Below are 22,913 nucleotides of genomic sequence, written 5' to 3' on the forward strand. Positions count from 1 at the left end.
TCCCTTCCTGACACTAAGTGGCAGCCTCTGCCCGGCTTTGGGGCAGCCCCTGGCAGCGCCCGGGCGGCAGCATCCCGGGGGGGGCTGCAGCATCCTCTGGGTCCCAGGGCTCCCCAGCTGGGTGCAGACCACACTGGGGGGGTCCTGCCAGGGGATGTCTTCACCCAATACAGCCGTGGGTGGCAGGCTGAGCTCAGCTCGGGGTCAGATCGGGTCAACGCTGCCTGCTCGGAGGGAGATAAGAAGCTGGGTTGGCAGCTGTTGGTACCATCTGCTGAATTAGAATCACAATGCACTAAACAAACAGTGTCTTGGGATAAAAACGTGCTGCTTAAGGCAGGGAGGTGTTTCTGCTGCAGGTATTGCTATGACCTAGTAACCCAGCGTGGGGATTTGCAGTGCTATAAAGAAGCGCAGGGATATAAATGAATCCCGGGAGTTGTATCCTGCCTGTGTGCCTGTCTGTGTGTCCGCGCCCATGGAAGCACGTTGGGTCTTGTGCTGTATAAAGTGCGGACGCTTCGGGGAAATGCTGCTCTGGAGTTTCTGCAGCACAGATGAGGAATCAAATGGCCATCTTGGGGGTTTTGGTGGAAGCCACCAGTTCAGCCCAGTGTGAGATCAAAGAGACGGGCAGCGTGACACCGGGGCAGCCCCCGCTCCCTCCCAGGCGCTGCCCTTGGCACGACAGCAAATTTTATCCTCGGGAATCGCACCCAGCCTGCCAAGATATTCCTGTGCAGAGCAGAAACCCTCACTCCCGTGCTGAGCTGCCACTGGTCCCACAGCCAGTCCCGCACCATCGGGGCACGAAATGCCACATGGGAGGTCGGGATCTCCCCAGCCCTGGTCTACCCCAGCACGTACAGGTAATACAATCCTGCATGGACCTCATAAATTGGACATAGCAGGCTATACTATATACGCACCTCAGCTCCGTAGTCATCTAGAGGGGTAAATGCAACCTGCAGGGCTGCAGACAGTTTTTCCCCTAGGCTGGGGACAGGTACAGCTGACAGTCGCCTGAGGACGTGGTGGTTTTCGGCGGTGCACAGCTCCCAGCCAGCCCCGCTCCCCGGAGCCGACGCTTTCTAGCTGCGAATGCCGATAAAGCATGGCCCGGCTCGCCGGCCGCCAGCTCGCATGCATGCAAGCCCCTCGGTGCCGATGCTTTGTCACAGCTAAGCACTCATGCCGCGTTTAAGTTTAACACAGCCCAGTCGGCTGGCACACATTCCACTCCACATTTATCCCTCCCAATTTTGGAGCCACCAGCCGCTCATAACCATTCACCCTACTGCAAACAGCCCGGGGCTGAGCTCGGTGCCTGCTCACCCCATCCTGCAGCACCCACGCTCAGCAAGGCTGCGTCTCCTGCAAGCTAAACGAGGTACATGCTAATCCCCCCCCAAAATCCTGGAGAAACCCAGCCTCCGGCAGGCCTAGGAGCTCTGCAAGGAGATCTCTTCTGGTACCCAGTGATAGCGCTAGCGGGAATGGTTCAAAGCTGCACCAGGGGAGGTTTAGACTGGACGTGAGGAAGGACGTGAAGCATTTCTTTCCCGAGAGGGTGGTCAAACCCTGGAACAGGCTTCCTAGAGAGGTGGGCGATGCCCCAAACCTGGCGGTGTTTAAGAGGCGTTTGGACAATGCCCTTAATAACATGGGTTAACTTTTGGTCAGCCCTGGTCAGGCAGTTGGACTAGATGGTCGTTGTAGCTCCCTTCCAACTGAAAATATTCTGTTCTATTCTAAATTTTGAAACTCATTCCCACAGCCACTCCAAAACCTCTTTGGCTTTACATATCTCTTCATCCTCATGCCCGAGCTTGGGCTGCGGAGTTATTTCCATCGCCGCTGGACGATTTGTGGCTGCCTGCCAGCGCTCAGAGGACAGGGATGCTCAGATGAACCATCCAGCATCTCCCCCTCTCCCCGGTGTAAATCAGCACAACGCGGGCGATTTCAGCGGGGCTGATTTACACCGGCAGAAGGACGCTCCAAAGTACAGCCATGATTTAGCAATCCCATTAGGACCTTGCCACTTCTGCAGAAGAGGCGCAGCAGGTCGGTTTGTCTTCTCCTCCCGGAGAGAAAGATGCAGCGATGAGCAGCGACGGTGCTGGCAGCCGGCCGTGCCTCCACTCCCCGGCCCCACTCCCAGACAGCTCCGGCAGGATCGGAGCACAGCTTCATCCCGGGAAGGTAAAACCTCCTCTGTGATTTATAGCAAGCAGGAGAAGCCAGTCCCATCTGCTACCCCAGGCACCGACTCTCTTTTCTTTTTTAAAGCATGAAAGCTAGCTGGGAGAAACAACAGAGCTGCAGGAAAAGTGTCTTTCATGGGCATGGTTCTTGGGGAGGCAAAAGCTGCAAGGCGGTGGGAGCTGAATTTACCTCCATGGGAGCCTTGGAGAAGATGAGCATCATTTCGCAAAAGGGAGAGCAAGGCAGACAAGCCCAAAAAGTCACCCAGAAAGAAGAAAATCTCTTATCAGTGCTCTCTCATCCTCCTTTCCTGCCCCTTCCTCTGGTCCCCGTACACACTAATGGTGTCTCACCCTACGTGATGCTCTGCAGCTGGTGCTTGTTCACACAAGCAGAGCACGGCCGCGCAAATCACCCCTCAGCCAGGCTAACAAATGACTAAACAACTGCAAAGGCACTTTGCAGCATCATTTTTTTTCAACAGATTTAGCAGCAGACTGGCTTTTACGGTGCAGCTCTCCCTTCAGTCACTTTATCCAGCCTCCAGAATGTACCACCCCCTCAAGAAAAAGAGGAAAGCAGTTAAAAAAAACAGGTCATTTCGGAGAAACAGCACCCACATACAAAATGGCTCCTTGAGGGCTGCTGCAGCCCTCCATGCTCTGATTTAAAGGCCAAGCAATTAGCGCAGCAAGCTGGGAAAGCACTTACAGTACTGCTCAGGTAGGAGGTTTGCTGCTATTTTGGGGTGCTGAGGCTGGGAGCTGGAGCCGAGCAGCCGGCGCTCAGCTTAGGGTGGGGGTCAGGGGAGGTTTGCAGATCCCACCAGCAGGAAGGGGTTGCTGAAGATGAGGAAGACCCCTCTGGAGGGTGCAGCCGGGGGAGATGAGCATCGGCCGCAGCTCCTGGGCTGGATGCTGAGTGGCCTGGTTGAAGGAGCACCTGGAAAATGTCCGGGTGCGGGGTGGCTCGGGCTGACACAGGTAACAGCAGCCCAGCGAGCAGAGCGGTGTTAAACTTCCCGCAGGTAAAACCTGTCTGGCTCAGCCGGCTTTCCGCCCGTGCCTTGTTCATCTCAGCAGCGGCCTCAACGTTGTGGGCTGCTCCATGGATTTTGGGGGGAAAGCTCCTGCGGCATCGCCCCAGCAAACAGTGGGGTCCCACCAAGCACAGCCTTTCCCATCTCACCTGGGCACCCCCAAATGCTGGTTTACTCTCCCACAGCACCATCGCCGCCGGGAGTGGTGTGTCTTGCTATGTCTTCCCTTGCTTCTTGGCAGCAACATCGCCAGGATGCCCTGTCCTCGTCCCTGGAGGTGGGGGACCCATGGGGCCACCTCTTCCCCACCACTGCTCACCGCGCAGCTGAACAGGAGCGGCTCAGGGGCGACGGATGGGGGAAAAGAAGGTTTTAACCCAGCATTGACCGCAGGGAAAAAGGCTTTCCTGTGTTAGTGTTAATTGAGATTAATTGAGCCACAGGGAAATGCTTTGCATTTGCCAAATCGATCACCTGCTGCTCATCACCCCGGGTGCATTTTGCTCACAAGCCGCTACTTGACCTGGGGCACATGGCCGGCATTGAGCTTTTTTGGTGTTACACCCCGAAACACACTCCTGTTTCCCTTCCTAATGGCTTTCACCCATTTCCCCTGTCCCAAAGACACCTGAGACAGCACCCTAGCTTGTATCAGGAACAGCATGGCCAGCGGGAGCAGGGAGGTGATCGTCCCCCTGTACTCGGCACTGCTGAGGCCGCACCTGGAATACCGTGTCCAGTTTTGGGCCCCTCACAACACGAAAGACATTGGGGTGCTGGAACGTGTTCAGAGAAGGGCAACGAAGCTGGGGAAGGGTCTGGAGCACAGGGCTGACGGGGAGCGGCTGAGGGAGCTGGGGGTGTTCAGCCTGGAGAAGAGGAGGCTGAGGGGAGACCTCATCGCTCTGCAGCTCCTGACAGGAGGGGGCAGGGAGGGGGTGCTGGGCTCTTCTCCCAAGTAACAAGCAATAGGATGAGAGGAAATGGCCTCAAGCTGTGTCGGGGGAGGGTTAGATTGGATAGTAGGAAAAATTTTTTCACGGAAAGGGTAGTCAAGCATTGGAACAGGCTGCCCAGAGAGGTGGTGGAGTCCCTATCCCTGGAAGCATTCAAAAAATGGGCAGACGTGGCACTTTGGGACATGGTTTAGTGGGCATGGGGGTGTTGGGTTGATGGTTGGACTGATGACCTTAGAGATCCTTTCCAACCTTAATGATTCCTAGTTTTTACTTTCATTAAAAAATAAACCAGCCACCAAGGCAGGAAACATGACATTATTCCTCTGCCCTTAATTGGTTTAGTGGTGGACTTGGTCATGTTAGGTTAATGGTTGGACTGGGTGATCTGAAAGGTCTTTTCCAACCTAAATGATTCTATGATTCTATGAGTCTATGTGTCTCCTCCCGGGCAGAGAGGTTTGCTTGCCCAGCCCTCCCCTCGGTTTCTACCCCCTGCGTCTCATGCCTTCGGGGTCCCCCTCGCCCCCGTCTCCCTTCCCCAGGCTGCCCATCACGGCTGGCTCGGGTCTGCGGCGCTGACAGAGCCCTGCCTGATGCCGGGGTGGCCGTGGGTGCCTGCGCCGCGGTGATGCCTTCCCAGCACCCTCTTCTCAGGGCAATTACCCATTTGGGTTAATTTTTGCAGCTTGTTGCAACAAATACCCTCAGGTTGGTTTTTTAGTGCTTAACCACGTTACTTACGCGCCGGTGCGCCTGCGTGGCAGCCCGCGGTGGGGTTTCGTGGGTCACCCACCCACCCTTTCCCCTGGCCTCTGCTGTTGGCAGGATCAGGCCGAGCCCCCAGCTCCTCTCCCCGGTGTCCCCAAGCTCAGCACTGTCGTCGGCTGCGTTTTGGGGGGCGAGAGGGGAGCTGGGGGGGAGAGGAGCTGCGAGCTCCGGGGAGAACACGGGGCAGCCTGGGGACATCCCCAGCTCCCAGGGCAGGGTTTGACCCTCCAGGGCCTTATCTTCCCCCTTTTTCCACCTTCCTCATCCTTCCCTTCCTCCTCCAGGAAAACAAAATTACCCTGGCTTGTCTCCCGCAGAGCTTGGGCTGAGGCGATGCCGTGCCAGCAGCCACAGCCTTGGAGAGCCGGGGACGTGCCGTCCCTCCGGGGAAGCTCCCTGAAAAGTCAAGGCCAGGCTGGCACCACATCCAGCACGCTCAGAGGAGGCTGGATTTACTTCTGACCGTAATAATCGTGTAATGCCACAGCCTTGCCGCGTGCCCCTGGTCACATCCCTCGCTCCCGGCGCTCCCCAGCGACGACGATGCTGTTGGAGCCCGTGGGCGAAAATATAAACGTGATGGAGGGATGGAGCATGAGGCTGCCAGCCACACACCGTGCTGCTGGCAAAGCTGGGAGCTGGAGACGTGTAACACCACTTCTCCCTCGCGGTCTCTAGGATTAGCTTAATAGCATGGGGAAATAACAGGATGAAAAATTCGCTCCCCTCCAAGCACTAAAAGCCAAGTTTCAAGGTTAATTGTCTGCCCTGTAGGAATAGCTTTTGCACGCCGCGAGGGGCTTAATTAGTGTCGTTTTAGCCAAGCAGAGAGAGCGCGCCCTGAACCCATACCGCATGCCCCCAAGCCTATTTTCCTCTCCACGTGCTGGGTGGAGAGGTGATAGATTGCAGGCAGCTTCCCTCCGCCAGCACCCGGCGGGGCCGGACTTGGGGCTGATCGTGTAAACCCCGAGATGCTTCTTGGCAGCTGCGGCGCTGCTGTGGCCGCGTGCCCCATCCCTGCATCCACTGCACCCCTGGGTCCTGCGCCCGGTGCTTCGCGAGCCTGCTTGGGTTGTCCCGTCGTGCCGTAAGCTGATGGAGCAGGGGGAAAGCATCTGGATGCGACCGCATGGGGAATATCCAACATGGAGGGATGAAAGGCAGGGTTTAAGGAAAGCCGGAGCAGGCTTGCAGCGGGTGCAGCATGGCTCAGAGCCCGGCCCAGAGCCATGGAAGTGATGCCCAGCTGCCATGCATTGATTACGCTGCAAAATGGCTGGATCCTGCCTCCTTCCCTACATGCACCCATGTCCCCTCCGGCTAGGAGGGCACCCATCCCCACTGAGCACCCGCCTGGGGGAAAAAGCACATGCTGCCAGGCTTGGCTTTGATGAGAGGCACAAGGAGATGGAGGTAATTTCTCTTCCTGATTAGCGGGACACGACGGCTCTCCATGCAGCTGAGACTTGTTAGCAGCCCAACGCCAATCCCTGGCAGCCGGTGCGGGGCCAGACACCGGCCGGCACGGAGGGAGGAGGAGAGGCAACTGCTTTGAGCCTTGCCTTGGAAACCAGGGCGGGTGCCAGCAGCAGGGTCTCTGCCGGCACGGGGGCAGCCCGTCCGCAGCGGCGACCCAGGGCTTTCCCAGCCCAGGGCAGCTGCTTCCCATCGCAGCATCCTCGGCAGCGGAGGGGGAGCAGAGCCCTGGGTGCCCCCACGGAGGGTCCCCGTGCCCTGGCGCGGAGCCACCGGCCGCCCCCGAGCGCGGTTTCCCGTCACCCGGCATCCATCCTCGCTGGGCTCCAGCTCGCAGAGCCCGCCGGGACAGCCGTGACCTCCTGCGCAATGCAGGCCAGGAGGCTCTCCGGGACGCCTGCCCGTCTGGGCTGGAGCAGACCTTGGAGAGGAGCAGCCTGTTGGGATTTAAAGTTTTCCCCATACTGAAGAATTCATGGCAGCCTCCCCTAAACTCATCTGCTGGCAAAGCCTCCTTATTCCTGCTCCAGCCACGCTTCCAGCCGGGCTGTCCGCCACCCACCCCTGCGTGCCCACGTCCCTGCCATGGGGCTGCAGCCGGTGGGTGCCGGGTCCACCCCATCTTCCCAGCCCCGCTCCAGCCTCTCCTCCTTCCCCCTCTGCCCTTTGGATTCAATTTCTCCCCCCGGCAGCCAATGTCCCAACGGGCTCCCAAGGGCTCCCCACCAGCAACAACAAACCGCAGCAGAAAACATCCGTCCGGATGGCCGGGACCGGCACGGAGCCTCTGCACCCCTGCCCGGGCAGTGACCTGCAGCCCAGCCGGTTGCCCTTTTTATGGGGATCTGCAAAAAATTCCCAATTCTTGGCAAGTGGGCGAGGCTGCAGGCAGGCACTCTGGCAAAGGGGACGTCTGGGTTTTGGTGCTTCCAGGCGGTTTCTGGCTTCTCTGGGTGTGGGAAAAAGGAGGGATGTGTGGCGGCAGGAGCGGGGACAGCATCTTGTCTTTAGCAGTAAGGGGATTAAACGCCTTAAACCTTAACCAAAGTAAACGGTCTGCTTTGCTTTAGGCAGGGAAACCCCAGACCTTTTGTTTCAGGGCCTGTTTTTTACAATGCAAAGATCAGTTTGTGCTCGGGTGTTCTTCATCTTGCTGAAAAGGTGAAGGAAGAGAATTACAAAGTTGGCTCCAGCAGCTTCTTTTTGCTGAAAGGACTTGAATCGGCACCCAGCAATGGCACCCAGCTCCCAGCCAGCCTACGGGGAGGGTCTTGGCAGCAAAACCTGGTTGCTTGATTTTGGGGGGGTCCAAGGGCCAAAGCAGGAGCCTCCCCGCCCCGTGGCCAGGTGGGGAGGGGGGTGGTGGGGTGGCTGGCACTCCCGGCTCGCCCTCCCCTCCTGCCGCTGGGATTCAGGGCTTCAGGCTCACGGTGGTGAGGAGCAATGTATTTTTAATTCATTTAAGGGAATTAAGCTCGTCTGTGTCTGACGACTCACATCGCCTCCACTTTCATTAATTTCTGAGCCGCTTGCCTGGTTTCCTTTGGCTCTGGCAGGGGTTTGGCATCGCAGGGGGACCAATTTCCTGCAAATTCAACAATTGCTGGTGGCTGGGGAGCAGCGGGAGACCCTATTAGCCCCATCCCCGCTGTGGGGGACGCTTTTGGTCGCCCACCACGTTAGTCCTACGGGGACCTGCCGCTTCGTGAGCAGCCGCTGTACTCAGAGATGGCACGGGGAGCTGGCCTTGCCGGGAGCTGGCAGTGCTCCGTACCGGGCTGCAGCTGAGCAGGACCGGCTCATCCCGGTGGAGGAAAGCATCTGGCCAAAGGCTGGATGGAAGTGGAGCAGAAAGCCCCTGGGATGCACCAGAAAGAAGGTGGGAAAGGCTCTGCTGGGCTTCTACGCCCCTTCTGCTTTTAATATCAGTCCAACCCGGGGCGAGCGCGATGCCTGGAGCAGAGGAGCTCCCAGCTCGGGGGGCTGCTGTGCCCCTTGCCGGTGGGACGTGAGGGCAGAGCTCCTGCCCGTCGCTTGTCGCTGGCAGGGCACTGCGCTGGGAGCCGGGGAGCTCTCTGGCCACGGGGACTCTGCCGTCCTGGCATCCCCAATCTTCTTCCCGGAGTCCCTGACCTTCTTCCCAGGGTCCCGCGACCTTCTTTCCATCTTCCTTTTTGTGACGCTTCCATGATGCAGCTCATAAACAGCCGTAAAAGCAGAGGGGAAAGAAGAGAAGATAAAAATAGCAGCAGCAGGAGTGGGTTTGAAGTAAATAACAGCACAACATCAAAGAGGAGGAGGAGTGATGCTCTGAGGAGGTATTTATAGCCGGCTCTGTGGTTCCTTGGGATAAACCTGCGTGTCCCCATGGAAGCCTCTTCCTTGGCCCCCGCAAACGTGTGTTTGTGCCCTGGACCTGGGTCAGCCCTTCCCCAGGGGCTCCCTGGGTAGTTTAGATTGGATATTAGGAAAAATTTCTTCACGGAAAGGGTAGTCAAGCATTGGAACAGGCTGCCCAGAGAGGTGGGGGAGTCCCCATCCCTGGAGGGGTTCAAAAAACGGGCAGACGTGGCACTTTGGGACATGGTTTAGTGGGCATGGTGGTGTTGGGTTGATGGTTGGGCTGATGATCTTAGAGATCCTTTCCAATCTTAATGATTCCTAGTTTTTACTTTCATTATAAATGATCCAGCCACCAAGCCAGGAGGCGTGGGGTTGCTACTCTGCCCTTAATTGGTTTAGTGTGGACTTGGCAGTGTTAGGTTAATTGTTGGCTTGGATGATCTTAAAGGTCTTTTCCAACCTAAATGATTCTATGATTCTAAGTCCGGAGGCAGAGCACATCCCTGCAGCTTTGAGAGACTACTCCGGGATGGGCTGATGCCCCAAATAAGCTGCAAGCCCAGCTCTCCACAGCGCTGAGCACCGGGGCCAGATGCCGGCTGTGGGGACCGTCACTCGCGGCACAAAGCAGCCCCCACTACCAGGCTTTGCCCCCCGCTGAGTCCTCGATGAGGGGCTTTTTTCTCTCCGCAGCCCTCCCGGGTGTCACATCAGAGAGCAAGGCTGATTGCCTGGGAAAAGCCGGCCGCCAGCAGAGCGAGGGATGAGAGATGGCCATGGAGGTGGTGCTGGGCGCCGTGACTCAGCTCCCTCCATCACCCCTGCTGCGGCGAGCATTAGGCGAGCGTCTGCATGGCTCGGCATCTGAAACCTGGCTGCTTGGCTAATGGGGACACCCTGATTACATGTGTCTGGAGCAATGCCCCATATCCCTGGGCTGATAATGCGCAGGGAAGCGTTTTGGAGGCTGGTTCAGCCCTCTGCAGTTTGCACCGTACGGGCAAAGGTGCTGGGGGTGCACAGGGTGGTTTGTAGGTGCAGAGAGGACTGGGAGGTGCAGGCAGCGTTAGAAAAAGCTGCCCGGCCTCTTTGGATGGACCCAGGGGGCAATGGGGGATATTTCCCCGCTCTGGCGTGGGACACAGGACACAGCAGCAGTGACCTTTGTGGCTGCCTCCTGCTTTGGGAAGCCTCAATTTCTCTTAAAGCATCTGTGCCCATGAAAGGTACTTTGGAGGGATTTAAATGGTTTGGGGGATTTAGGGCTTTGGGGGAGAGCAGATTGGCAATAAACCCTCCAGCCAGCTGTGCAGAGTCAGGACCTTTTGGAGAAGAGAAAGCCGGGGGGTGATTTCCACCCTCCTGGAGCCCCGAAATGTCCTCCCTTCCTTGCAGCCATCTCCCAGCCTGGTTGAGCAGCCGCTGCTCCGCCGGGCTGCAGTAGCAAGGGCTTCTGCACACCCGCGCTGCTGCTTTCTAATCAGACACAGGGTTTGCAATTAAGCGACACAGAGTACCCTGGGGACAGAGCCTGCTGTTTGAGCCGAGCTCAGACGAGTTCGGGGAGGGAGAGACCTGATTTCCCACTTAGCAGACAGGTCACGATCGGTGGATTCATTGATCCCAGAAAGTAAAGCCTCCGCTTCATTAGAGACATGCTGGTGATGAACGTGGCCTCAGGGAGCGGGGAAGCTGTTGTGAATCCTTCCCTAAATGTTGTCTCCACCAGGCTCAGAGCGCAGATGCCGGGAAGCTCTTCCGACAGCATGGCTTCCTTCGGAGTGAGCCTTCCCCTTCCCGCAGCGCCCATCACACGCGCGGCTCCGTGGGACACCGGAGCTCCCTGCAAATAGGCTGGGGCTGGAAGGACGCACCGTAGTGCCTCCGTGTCCGTCCCCTCCCTCTGCGGTTCTCCCCACCGATGCGCGACGAGGGCATGATGCCCTGGGTTAAAGCAATGCAAGCTGCGGCTCTTGCCAGGGCAGAGCTCCAAGGCGAGACCCGTAAGGATGCTCCCCAGCTCCGAGCTGCCCAGGTAGGGTGTACCTGGAGTCAGCTGGGGGGTTCCCAGAGGCCAGGGTGTTTGCAAGGGGTGTTCACCCAGAAGCATAGACACAGCAAGGGCTCGGAGAGCTGGCTCGGGTGCAGGCAGCACAGGCAGGGCAGAGAAGAGGCAGCCCCAGGCAGTCGGAGCACACCAATGTTAGGCAAGACCCTTGTGCGAGGTCCTGCCCGCTCCGCTCCTAAACCAGGACCTTGTGTACGCAAAACGTTTTGCCTGCAAAGGCAAAGGGGCCGTTTGTTATTCCCCTTTGCCCGCAGGAAGGACAGATCCTGCTCTGTCCTCTCGCTGTGTTTTTTATTTGTCCCCCACCCCAGATCAGCTCTCACTGGAGGGAGGTTTCCTCGCTGGCTCCTGCCAAGAGTTCCTGGCAGTAACTTCTCGGTGCCCTTCAATGCAGCTGCTCAAGACAGCAGATGGGGACGTGGGTTGTAGCTGTGCCAGACTGGTTGCTCTGCAAGGCTGGTTCAGGATAAGCTATGCTTATGCAAGTAGCTCCCTCTACACCCAAATTTCCCATTCCCTCCTGTAAATACCTATTGAGCTACTGGCGTAGTTACTGGGAGCACAGCTGGAATGGCTTCACCAGGGGTGAGCGTTGCCCACAAGCTGGAGCAGGGTCCCGTACCGGCCCCTTCGCTGCGTCACGACTGCACATAAGCTAGCACGGTAACAACACCCACGGGCGAAAAAGCAAGGGAAGGACTCTGAGCCTTCGACGTGGAAATTTTGGAGGTTTTCCTGGTTCTCTGCATGAGGGGAGCCATGCAGGGGACACGGCTTTTAAGGAGGTTTCTGCTCCAGGGAATCACGCTATGCTGCTGGTTCAGGGCAGGGATGTGTCATCCTGCTCCCGCAGGTGTTAGGACTTCTTGTTGCCAATTCTTTCTTCCAGGAAAGCATCACCCGTGGGCAAACCTGCCTGCCAGGGTGCCCCGACGCCAATACAGGCATCTGCAGCTTTCAACGGCGACAAGCCTCCCACACCATGGCACGTCCTCTTCGCAGGGGCTGTTGTTCGACAACTGCTCTAGGGGCAGATCCCGAGCTCCCAAGCATTTGGCTCCAGTTTCTAGCTCATGCTGATACATGGAGGAGCTGGAAGCAAGCATCCTCTTCCCAGCCTGGCTTTCAGTTTGGGAGCATCTCAGGCTGTTGGAGAATTTAGGTACCTGGAGTTGATCTTGGTTGCTCTCTGCATCCCTGGGCATTTAAGGGAATGCAAGGAGCAGTCAGAGCATGGAAAAAAGGAAAGGAGCAGCTGCCTCTCCGGATTTACAGGGATCAGCAGCCGAGCAAGTCCCCAACACTAACCAGGGTGTAACTGGGAGCAGAGTCTGACTCACATATCCCAATCCACCACGTTCAATCAAGCCTAATAAAATTGATAGGCGAGCATTGAAAATCTCGTGATTAATTCTTTATGATCTGTAATAGGGGAGCTGTGTGCCAATTACTCGAGTAAATCATTCATCGGAATATAAATAGAGCTAACCTCCAGCACAAACACTAGAGGATTTCCACTAGGACTGCAGGCCTGGATTGCAGCATTGCACTGCTGGTGACAACGTGCTATCTGAGGGAGGACAGAAGAGTATCTGCAATTTTGCTGCTTCTGCCCAAGGTTTCAGCTCCAGCGTTATTTGCTTCTCCCTAGGCTGGCAATGCCGTCCTTTACCATGTGTTTCGATACTCCATCCTTGATCTCTGTGACCCATCAGTCCAAGCCCTTGCAGGTTCACAAGGGTTAAACTCATGGGGGTCAGCTTTATTTCAGGGCAGGTTGGGACACGTGGACCATGACACAGCCCTCGGGGAAGGGGACGCAAAGGACTGGGAGAAAGGCTCCAGCCCCACACTGCACCCATGGGACCTCTGTCAGCAGGGGACATAGCTGGGGTGGGACCAGGCGCGTTGCAAGTTCAGGTACGAGAAAACCAAGGTCGCCGGCAGAAAGCAGCCTTTCCTGGTGACCACTGAGGCTGGTTCACCGGGCTGGAGCGATGGGCGAGAGCGGAGCTACAGGAGCTGCAGGCAAGCAAGGGAGTTCGTGAGCTTGTCCTGCTTCGCAGAGGACGGCAGCAAGAGTCACCTGCGGAGAGTGGAAGCTCTGGGTGCTTTATATCCCCTTTTTTTCCTTTTTCTCAGCAAGGAAACCAATCCTTTGGCCTTGAAACTTTCTCCTGGGCTTGTAAGAAAACATGTCCCTCTGTGCCGAAGCAGACCTGGCTGCAGTTTCCCAACCAATGGCCCATTTCTAAGGGAAACCCACCCGACAGCGCTCCCTGCCCTGGATTTCCACACGTTGGGAGTCCCCTGGGTCTCCTTGTGTTTGAAATGCTCCTGAGCAAACTGCAGCTCGCTGAACCGCAGCGTCCTGCTAACTCACAGCCAGCCAGCACCCTTCACCAGCCCGACGCAGGCGTGCGTGGCAGAGCTGCACGCGACGAGCGTGTCAAACGCGTGGAAACCCTTCGGTGCGGCTGCAGCAGATGCCAGCGGAAGCGATGGCAGCTGCACGATTCCTTGTGTGCCATTAACAGCCGCCAACCGGCGAGCCGGCTCCCGGTCCTCCCTCCGTCAGGGCAGCTCATCGCCGCCGTTACGAATGACTTCGTTTAAGTGCCTTCTGCCCACGCAGGCATTTGCAACTCCATATTCCTCGGTGACCTCTTGGGGCTGCGGTGGGATTTCAAAGGGCGCTGGGGGGGGGTTTCAAGCTGAGAAGGGACTTGGGAAAGCCAAGGGCAATGCCCTCTTCCTTAGCTCGGTGCTCGGAAACGGAGAGCTGGATAAAAGGCACGCCACGGGGAGAAGGGGAGGGATGGGGACACAAAGAAAAATCCAGCCCTGCAGAAAGCCCTCTTTGTCTCCTTCACAGCTGCCGGGATGTTTCCGAGGCGGGACAGAGGCCGGTGCGGAGGGGCCCCACCGCCGCAAACACTCCCTGTCCCTCTTACGTGGGAAACGTTCCCTGGACGGGGGATTTGGCAGCGGGAACTGCGTGGGGGCTCAGGCATGATTCCCTGCCCCAAACACAGACAAGCTGGCGGGAGGCACTGGGTCCTGCAGCACTGGGTGCCCCCCGATGTGGGGTGACAGGACAGACGTGTCCACAGCAGCCCAGTTCTGCTGGCCTCGAGCGAGGAGCCAGCGAGGCAGCTCACCCCTCTGCACCTCCTCACCGCCCATCCCTCCCTCACTCCCTCGGCCAGACCCATTCCTTCTCCCTGCCCGCCACGGCATCCTGGTCCTTTCCCAGCCGGCAGCGCCGGCAGCACCGGGATGTCCTCCCCTTGCAGCAGGAGGGACGGGTTGGAGAAGGTTTCTTCCCGCTAATTCCCTCCCCGGGGGGACGCTTTCCTCCTCTCTGAACACAGCGATCATCGCTTCCCCCACTGCATCCCCTTCGCCCTCCACGCTGCCCCAAAGCACCCAGCTGGTGGGACTCGCAAAATAAACATCCTCCCATCTGCTCCTGCGCCCCAGCCTGGGAGATGACAGAGGCGATAATTACACACTCAGCACAGCAAAATTATCTGGCGTGAGGGAGAAGAGGCCGGAAGCAGCTGGAGATCATCCATGGGGAATGCTGCTCCCACCCGCCGCGCTTTTGCGCGCACCTCACCCCAAACCGGCCCGGCGCTGCAATCTGTACTGTGAATGTGCTCGTCGGGCCCAGGCACGAGGGGGTCCGGCGCCGTGCGAGCACCCCGAGCGCAGGAGCTGACCCCGCGGGCGGGGAGGTGAGGATGCGCTGCTGCAGCGAGGGGTTGGGAGCAGCAGAACTAAGGAAAGAGGGTTTCCCGTGGGGCCGAGTCGTAGCTGGGATCCCCTGGGTCTCCTGAAGCGCAACCTCCAAGGATGCCGTTTTGCCAGGGAGGATTTCATGTGAGCCATCACTCACGCGCATTTTCGGTGCCTGCCAGGACATGAGCGCTCAGCCATCCCTCCCCTTCCCCGCTCCCGCGAGACCTCTGGGAAGGACACTTGCAGCTCATTCACGAGGCTTCCTTCCTATCAAACTCCTTTTTGAAGAAAATTTATTTCCCCTCAAAGGAGGGTCTGCAAAAGCAGATGGTCCATGCAGAGACCCTCAAAGGTCCCCGGGGATGATACTACCTGATCTCTCATGCACAGGCAGGTCTGGGACTGCAGCCCATGAGGTGAATCAACAGAAACATCCTAGAGAGGAGTGAAGAAGAGAAATAATATTAGTAGGAATAACAACAGCAATAATAATAATAAATTACACCTACTGAAGGGAATAGGGTGCAGTGAATTGTCCTCAAAATGTATCTGGGCTTGATGGCTTTATATTGTGCCCTGGAATGAGTAATATTGGGCGCACATTTAATTTCCACAGCCTTTCCAGTACCAGAAAGGCACTGGAGCCATTTCCCTCCCCCTGGCCCTGGTGTGAGCATTGAATGCTGGCAGCAGGACGGGCAGGGGGACGGGCAGCAGGACGGGCAGCAGGATGGGCAGCAGGATGGGCAGGGGTACAGGCAGGGGTACAGGCAGTGGGATGGGCAGGGGTACAGGCAGCGGGACGGGCAGGGGTACAGGCAGTGGTACGGGCAGCAGGACGGGCAGTCGGACAGGCAGGGGGATGGGCAGCGGGATGGACATGGGTACAGGCAGCAGGATGGGCAGGGGTACAGGCAGTGGTACAGGCAGCAGGATGGGCAGGGGTACAGGCAGTGGGATGGGCAGGGATACAGACAGTGGTACAGGCAGCGGGATGGGCAGGGGTGCAGGCAAAAGGATGGGCAGGGGTACAGGCAGGGGTACAGGCAGCGGGACGGGCAGGGGTACAGACAGGGGTACAGGCAGCGGGACGGGCAGGGGTACAGGCAGTCGGACAGGCAGCGGGACGGGTAGGGGTACAGGCAGTCGGACAGGCAGCGGGACGGGCAGGGGTACAGGCAGTCGGACAGGCAGCAGGAGGGCAGGGGTACAGGCAGGGGTACAGGCAGGGGTACAGGCAGCGGGACAGGCAGTCGGACAGGCAGCAGGACGGGCAGGGGTACAGGCAGTGGTACAGACAGGGGTACAGGCAGTGGGACGGGCAGGGGTACAGGCAGCGGGATGGGCAGGGGTACAGGCAGTGGTACAGACAGGGGTACAGGCAGTGGGACGGGCAGGGGTACAGGCAGCGGGATGGGCAGGGGTACAGGCAGTGGTACAGGCAGCAGGACGGGCAGGGGTACAGGCAGGGGTATAGGCAGGGGTACAGGCAGCGGGACGGGCAGGGGTACAGGCAGGGGTACAGGCAGCAGGACGGGCAGCGGGACGGGCAGGGGTACAGGCAGGGGTACAGGCAGCAGGACGGGCAGGGGTACAGGCAGGGGTACAGGCAGCAGGACGGGCAGCGGGACGGGCAGGGGTACAGGCAGGGGTACAGGCAGCGGGATGGGCAGGGGTACAGGCAGCGGGACGGGCAGCGGGACGGGCAGGGGTACAGGCAGCGGGATGGGCAGGGGTACAGGCAGGGGTACAGGCAGCGGGACGGGCAGGGGTACAGGCAGGGGTACAGGCAGGGGTACAGGCAGCGGGACGGGCAGGGGTACAGGCAGCGGGATGGGCAGGGGTACAGGCAGGGGTACAGGCAGCGGGACGGGCAGGGGTACAGGCAGCGGGACGGGCAGGGGTACGGGCAGGGGTACAGGCAGGGGTCGGCAGGGCCGGGTCTCTGCCCCGCTGCAGCGCTGCCACCTCCATTTCTCGCCCACCCTGCCCCGGGGCGCTTCCCCCTCCCCCGCAGGACCCGCGGGCGGCCCCACGCCGCCTGCCCGCTGGGGCGAAGCCCCGGCCCGGGGGGCCCCGGCCCGCCCGCCCCGGGTGGAAGCGGGGGGGGGGGGGGAGGCCGAGCCACGCCGCGGCCCGGTTGCTTCACCGGGCAGGGTCGAAGTCCAGGCGCCGGCAGCACGGGCCGCGCTCCCCGCCGCCCCGGCCGGACACACGCTCGCAGCCCGCGACGGAGGCGGCCGGGCCCGCGGCGAGGTCAGTGCTTCCCCGGCGCCGCGGCCCGGCCCGCTCCCCCCCGCGCTGCCGGGGCCCAGCCGGCGGCAGGGGCGGGCCTGCGCTTCCCGTCAGCGCCACCGCGGGGCTCCGCGCTCGGCCGGCGGCGGCGGGGGAGGCGGCGGTGGCGGCGGTGGGGTCGGCCGCGGCTCCCCCCCCCCCCCGCCCCAGCTCCCCTCGGCCCTCATGGCGGGGGGCCCCGGCCCGGGCGCGGGAGGGCGGGCGGAGGCGGCGGCGGCGGCGGGCGGGGGCCGGCCCTTCCCGCGGGAGTGCTGCGAAGGGCTGGGCGGCCTGGAGTACGGCCAGGTACCGGCGGGGCCGGGCGGGGCGGGCGGGGAGCGCCGGGCTCGCTGCGGCCCCGGGAGAGGGCCCGGGGCTGGGGCGCTGCCGCTCGGCTGCGAGGGGGGGGCGGCCCGGCGCCGGCCCACCCCCCCCCCACACACACACCCGGGCCTGTCCCGGTGCCGCCGTGGGGCTCCGCAGGGCCGCTCCCCACGGGAGGTGGCGATGACCCCCCCCCGGGCTGCCCCTGCAGGTGCAGCGGACCCCGGCGACCCTCGGTCCCCCCGTGCCCGGGGCGCAGCCGCCACCGCCGCTGCCCCGTTTCCACCCGGGCCACGACGCCGTGCCCCGGCCACGTGCCCAGGGCCGCACCGGCACCCGCACGGTGGTCCCATGGGTGCCACCGCCACCGCCGCCCACGCACCTCTCGCCCTCCCCGACTTTGGGGCTGCGGGCGAGCGGGCAGCGTTTGCCACCGTTGCTCGTCACCCGTCGGGGAGGAGGAGGAGGGCGAAGTTGAATGTTCTGTGCCCGTTACGTGGCTGTCCCGGCGGCTTGCAGAGACAGCTCATCCTAATGGGCTCCCCTCTTATCCCTAAAAAGCACGTACTAGGCACAGGCCAATCTGCCTCCCGCCGGCAGCGGCGAATTTGGTTGTTGAGGTTGTTGAAAAGAAGGTGAGCGCGATGTTAACGATGTTGCCAGCCAGGAGTTAGTAGGTCAAGAAGCTTTTGTTCAGCCCGTGCTGGCGGTGTGCTCAGCGCCGTACGAAAGGAGAGGAAAGAAGCTGTCCTGATCCCACGGGTTCGCAATTGAAGCGGGACCAGACAGTTCGGCCCCGGCGCCAGCGGCTGTCTCGGCGCCTGGGTTACAGCTTGGCAGCGCCGGGTTTGAAGGGACCGGATCTGATGGCCAAGGGCTGCTCCGGGGCGAAGGGAGAGGAGACGAGGGTGGGAATACGGGGAAATGGGTCAGGATCAGGCCCTGGGAGCTGTTCCCGTGGTTCTTCGCCAGCACCTGTGTCCCGAGGGCTCGGCTGGAGGAGCCTGGGGGAGCTGGGGCAGTTTGAAGGCGGCCGCAGACCCCCATGAGGGTCCCCCCGTTTCCCCGGGCGGCATGGCCTTCGCTCGTGCACTTTGCACCGCGAGCGACCGCTGTACGGGAGGCACCCGGAGCAGCTGGATGCGCCCCGGGACAGTGCGGGAGCCATTCCCCGGGCCTTCGCTCTTGGCTACGAGAGATGGCAGGTTTAGCAGCCCCTCTCCATGAATCCCACGGCAGCTCTGGTTCCTTCAAAGAAACCCGTGAGGAGCCAGTGGGAATTTCTCTCCTGGATGGGTGAGGTGGAGCCGATGCCTTTTTAAGCCTTTCCTGTCCCCTGGCATCCAAAGGACTTGCAAACACAGCTGTGTTTAGGAAGCAAAAACCTTCCACATCTCGATGTTGTCTTGATTTTGATTCAAGCGAGGGAAGGGCTTGGGCTGGGCTATTTTGTCTTTTGTTTTCAAAGTTTTGGGAAAAAAAAAAAAAAAAAAGGCACTGGCTGTTTTTCATCCAAATACCCCTGCAGGGAGAGAGGGCGGGGAGGGAGAAGCAGCATGGCTTATTGCACGTAAAAATGCTGACAATGTCAGGGAGCCGTCCTGGGAACAATATCTCTTAAAAGGAGAAAGGGGGAAAAACAGGGAGCTTTAAGGTTTTTTTTGTTGTTGTCATTAAGTAAGACAGGAAGGATTTTTGCAGCTTCTTACAGTGCAAACGCGTCCCCCCCCCTGCTCACTGCGGAGGGGGTTTGCATGGGTCTGTCTTTATGGAAGGCAAATTTGAGGCTGACGCAGTTGATTGCTTGGAGTTTCCACGCACACCGGCATCCCTGGGACAGTTCCTCCGTCCCCGGGGACACCGAGGCGCTGTGAAATGCTGCTCCCTTTCCTGCGGCTTGGAAACGCGCTTGGCTTGGCGGCTGCCCCGTAGGGCTGGTGCTCGTCCTTGCAGCAGCAGTGTCCTCGCCGTGCCCGTGTCCTTCTGGGCACTGCTGCAAACGTGGGGCTCGCCGAGAGCCCGGTGCCCCCAAGGTGTGGAGGGACGCAGCTCGGGGAAGCCCCCACCCCTCTTTTTGGCTTTGCACCCCGACGCAGCGCTTTGCAAGCCATAACAACGTGTTGCGTGGGGCCATTAAAAGATTCGTCCGCTCTTGCGGGGCCGCTGATGCATTTGGTTTGAGATGAAGCGCCCCGTATTCGGGCGCAACGCCCGGTGCCCCTGCAGAAATCCGCACCCCCGGTAACTGGCTCTCCCCCCCGCAGGTGGATGTGACAGCCATGGCGCGGCTTTTCGGCTACGTGGACATGACCGACTCTGGCTTCATTGTGGCCGTCCTCTCCATCGCCTTCAACCCGCTCTTCTGGAACGTGGTAAGAGCTGCCTGCGCGCCGGCCGCCCCGTTATTTTTAGGCGTCCTTTGCCAGCTACGGGGGGATCTCCTTTGGGCCACACTGGAGGAAGAACCGCTTTTGGGGAAGTCTGCTGGGCCGGGTGAGGCGAGCGGTGCTCAGTTTATTAGGCGTTAGAAGTGGGTGAGCAGGGATCTGCGCTGCGGAGAGAACTCCCGGGGCTGGGGGTGGCTGTGATGGGTGTCACAGAGGAGGCGAAGGTGGGAGCCAGCGCGGGATGCAGAAGGAATTAGGAGCTCAGCTTGGGAGAGGGGGCAGAGCAGTCAAACCCGTCCTTTGGCCACCTCCTGCCGCACCTCCCACGGCAGCAGCCCGGCGCTGGTCACTGCTGGGACTGAGCATAAATGGCATTAACCCCCGGTGTTGGGGCTGCGCTGGGTACGTTGCCCCCTTGAAATATGTTGGCAAGCTGGTTTGTGTGGATGGCAGGAAGCAAAACCTGTCAAGCCAAAAGTTAATGTAAAGAAATTCCCCCTCCATCGTGCTGCGAAGTCTGGCAAAGAGCCGCAGCGCTGGCAGCGAGCCAGCCCTAAGGAGGCGCGGGGAGTACCTGTGCACGGGTGATGCTCGCTGTCCCTGCGGGTGCCATACCACCCGCCGGCTGCGACACCGCTTCGGGAGCCGAGACTGGAAGAGTCTCCGCTGCCCTTTACCTCTGCATTTTGCTACCTCCCTGCAAGAAGCCCCGAGAATCATTGCCAGCCCCGTTTTGGAGCGTTGCTGAGCTAGCGTGCCAAGCGGGGAGCCCAGGCCAGCTGTAGCACGAGGTGACTCCCACCCCGCAGCACCCTTGGCAGCACAGCTGAGGTGCGGGGTGAAACCTTCTTCCCGCGAGCGCTCACGGGAATGGGATGTTATCTCAGCCAAGATTCCCAAAACCGCCCACCAAACCTCCCCGCAGGGGTTCTCGCCCTGGGGAAGTCTCCTCAAAAAGGCCTTATTTTTCCAGAGGGGGAGGATTCGGCTCTCTCTGAGTGCGGGGGCTCCTGAGATTGTCTCACGCTGGGCTTTGGAAAAGCGAGGCTCTCCTGGCTGTGAGTCACTTTGGAAAGCTCCGTCGGAGCTCTTTGTTGCAGCCTCCCTAATTTTTCATGCAACTCGTTATTAAAAAGTCTCACGGTGTCTGAAATGCGAACTAGAATATGCCACATTATTTCGACTTCGGAGTCATCGTGTGGCATAAAGAATCAATGAGCGAGAAGATTCAGGATGTGGTCTCTGAGGGGAGAGACCGGCTCCAGCGAGAAACTGCATAAAAGGGAAAGAAAAAATTACTTTATTAGCGTCTGCTGCTACGCCTGCCACTCGTGGGATGCCTGCAGCTTGGGAAATAGCGTTGCTTTTTGGATCAGGAGTTTGGCTGCTGTTAAAGGACGGGGAAAGCTGATGTAACAGCAGGACGTTCATTGCGTTGCTGTTGTCCCCTTCCAGCGTTGGAAGAGCATTGCCGTTGGCGGCAGGTGGCACTGCAAGCAAGACGTGCAGGGCCTGCGCCTGGGAGCAGAAGGCATCTCTGCATGGGTTTGCAGTGAGCAACCTGAGCTGGTGTGGTGGTGGAAAGCTCTGGGGAGGTGAGCGTGGCACTAGATGTTTCCCCGGCTGTAACGGGCCGGGTGGCTCTCGCAGTCCGTGTGCCTCCAGCCGTACGCTTGCTCTGCCCAGGCCCCCGAGCAGCTCCCTGGCATTTTTAGGCTCTGCCAGTCCCGGTGTCTGGCTCACACCGCGCGCTGCTGGAAGGCTTTCGCGGGGGGGCTGCGGGGCCTCCAGCCCTGAGCGAGCCCCCGCTATCGTGTGCGTTTTAGCAGGAGCGGCCCCAGCCATCCCTGGATTTTCCCTGACCTGCTTCCTTTACCTCCCCCCCATCCTTTTTTCCATGTGATCAGTGTCCCCTGCCTGCACCTAGCCAGCAGCTCTTCTCTCTTTCTCTACATCCCTGCACAGGCTCCCTTTGTCTTTTGCCGTTTGAGTTCCTTCCCGGCAGCCGAGATCGCTTCTGCATCTGAATTACTTTGGGCTCGCAGGAGCTTTAGTGCAAAGACTGGATTTCTGTGCAGTGCCAAGCACTCGCTGCTCTCTGCGCTTAATAAGTAATGTGGGACCATGGTCAAAAACCCTTCTGCGCATGAAATTCCTGATTTGGGTAGAAATTGGGTGGGGATGCATTGATTTAGTTCAGTGTCTTAATCCTCCCGTTTCTGCTGAACTCCGGCCAGGTCTGCCTCTTGCAAAGTTTGGCGCCGGGTTGTCCTCGCTGTGCAGCGCCTCTGAATAAATATATGGTGGGGAAACCCTGGCTCCGTGCGGTGCTCGGCCGATGGAGAGGCGCATCTCGAGGCCTCGCGCTTAGCGAGGCGTTTGCCCTGGTAAGCACCAGGCATGTTTCTTTAGGACAAAACCTGCAGGGCTTGGGGATGAAGCACGAACTCCAGAGGCTGTGGGGGAGCGTGGCTCCGGAGAAAACGCTGATGCTCCTCGGGTCCATTTATGTGCTTGGGTTAAGAGAGCAATTTAGAGGACCAGAGCCTAAGTGGGGCAATTTGCAGGACTCCAGCCGGGCTGTGCTGATGCTCCCTCCTGTTCTCCACAGGGGAGAAAAGCTCTCTGAAAAAGGCCTCAGGACTCCCAATTCCCACCCTCCTCCCTGCAGGCGTGTGCCTGGGGGTACCATGAATGTCACCCTGGGGTCACCCGCTGAGTTTCCCCACCAAACCCAGGGCTCGCACCCCCTCCTCTGCTTCCCCCCGCCCCGTGCCAATTAAAATCCCGCCCGTCCCTGGGTGGCCCCAAGGATATGTTGTCCGTGGCACGGCTTGGATGTGTTCCTGCACTGTTCTGTGGGTTTTTTATCTTTTTTTATTTCGTCTCTCCTCCTCATGCTGCCTCTGCTTTCCCACCCGCCGCGGCTGTTACGAAAGGAGCTGCTGGGAGCCACGATCCCATGTGAGGCAGGGTGCAGGCCAGGCCCCGAAAGGCAGCGGCGGAGCCGTTTTGGGGATGATGTCGCTTAAAAACTCCCCAAGGATGTTCAACGCAGCCGGGAGACCTGAGCCGCCGTGGGGCTGTTGAGGGGCACCGGGCACGGAGTAGGCGCGTCGCTGGAGCCGTGCCATAAAACGTTAATGAGGTCAGAGCGGTAGAAACTTCAATAAATCCCATCTGTGTTTGGAAAGCCGCAGAACCAGGGGAGAAACTTCCCATCCCTTGGTAACTAAGGAAGGTATTAAACAACAACTCCTCCGGGACAAACATTTTCAAGCCAGGAGAGGCAGATAACCTGCATGTGGGAGGCTTGAAAG

The 22,913-nt window shown here is 59.6% G+C and overlaps 1 protein-coding gene across 1 annotated transcript in view; it reads left to right on the top strand.

Moving 5' to 3' along the window:
• The first annotated feature begins 17,138 nt into the window (after positions 1–17,138).
• The window catches only part of PEMT (phosphatidylethanolamine N-methyltransferase), a 41,800-nt gene continuing 36,025 nt past the window's right edge, over positions 17,139–22,913 (top strand). The window contains exons 1-2 of the mRNA XM_075719037.1: positions 17,139–17,188; positions 19,471–19,578. Of these exons, the coding sequence (XP_075575152.1) occupies positions 19,486–19,578 (93 nt within the window). The 5' untranslated portion in view covers positions 17,139–17,188; positions 19,471–19,485. The remainder of the gene's footprint in view (positions 17,189–19,470; positions 19,579–22,913) is intronic.

Source organism: Pelecanus crispus, chromosome 11, assembly GCF_030463565.1.
Source record: "Pelecanus crispus isolate bPelCri1 chromosome 11, bPelCri1.pri, whole genome shotgun sequence".
NCBI classification, from domain to species: Eukaryota; Metazoa; Chordata; class Aves; order Pelecaniformes; family Pelecanidae; genus Pelecanus; species Pelecanus crispus.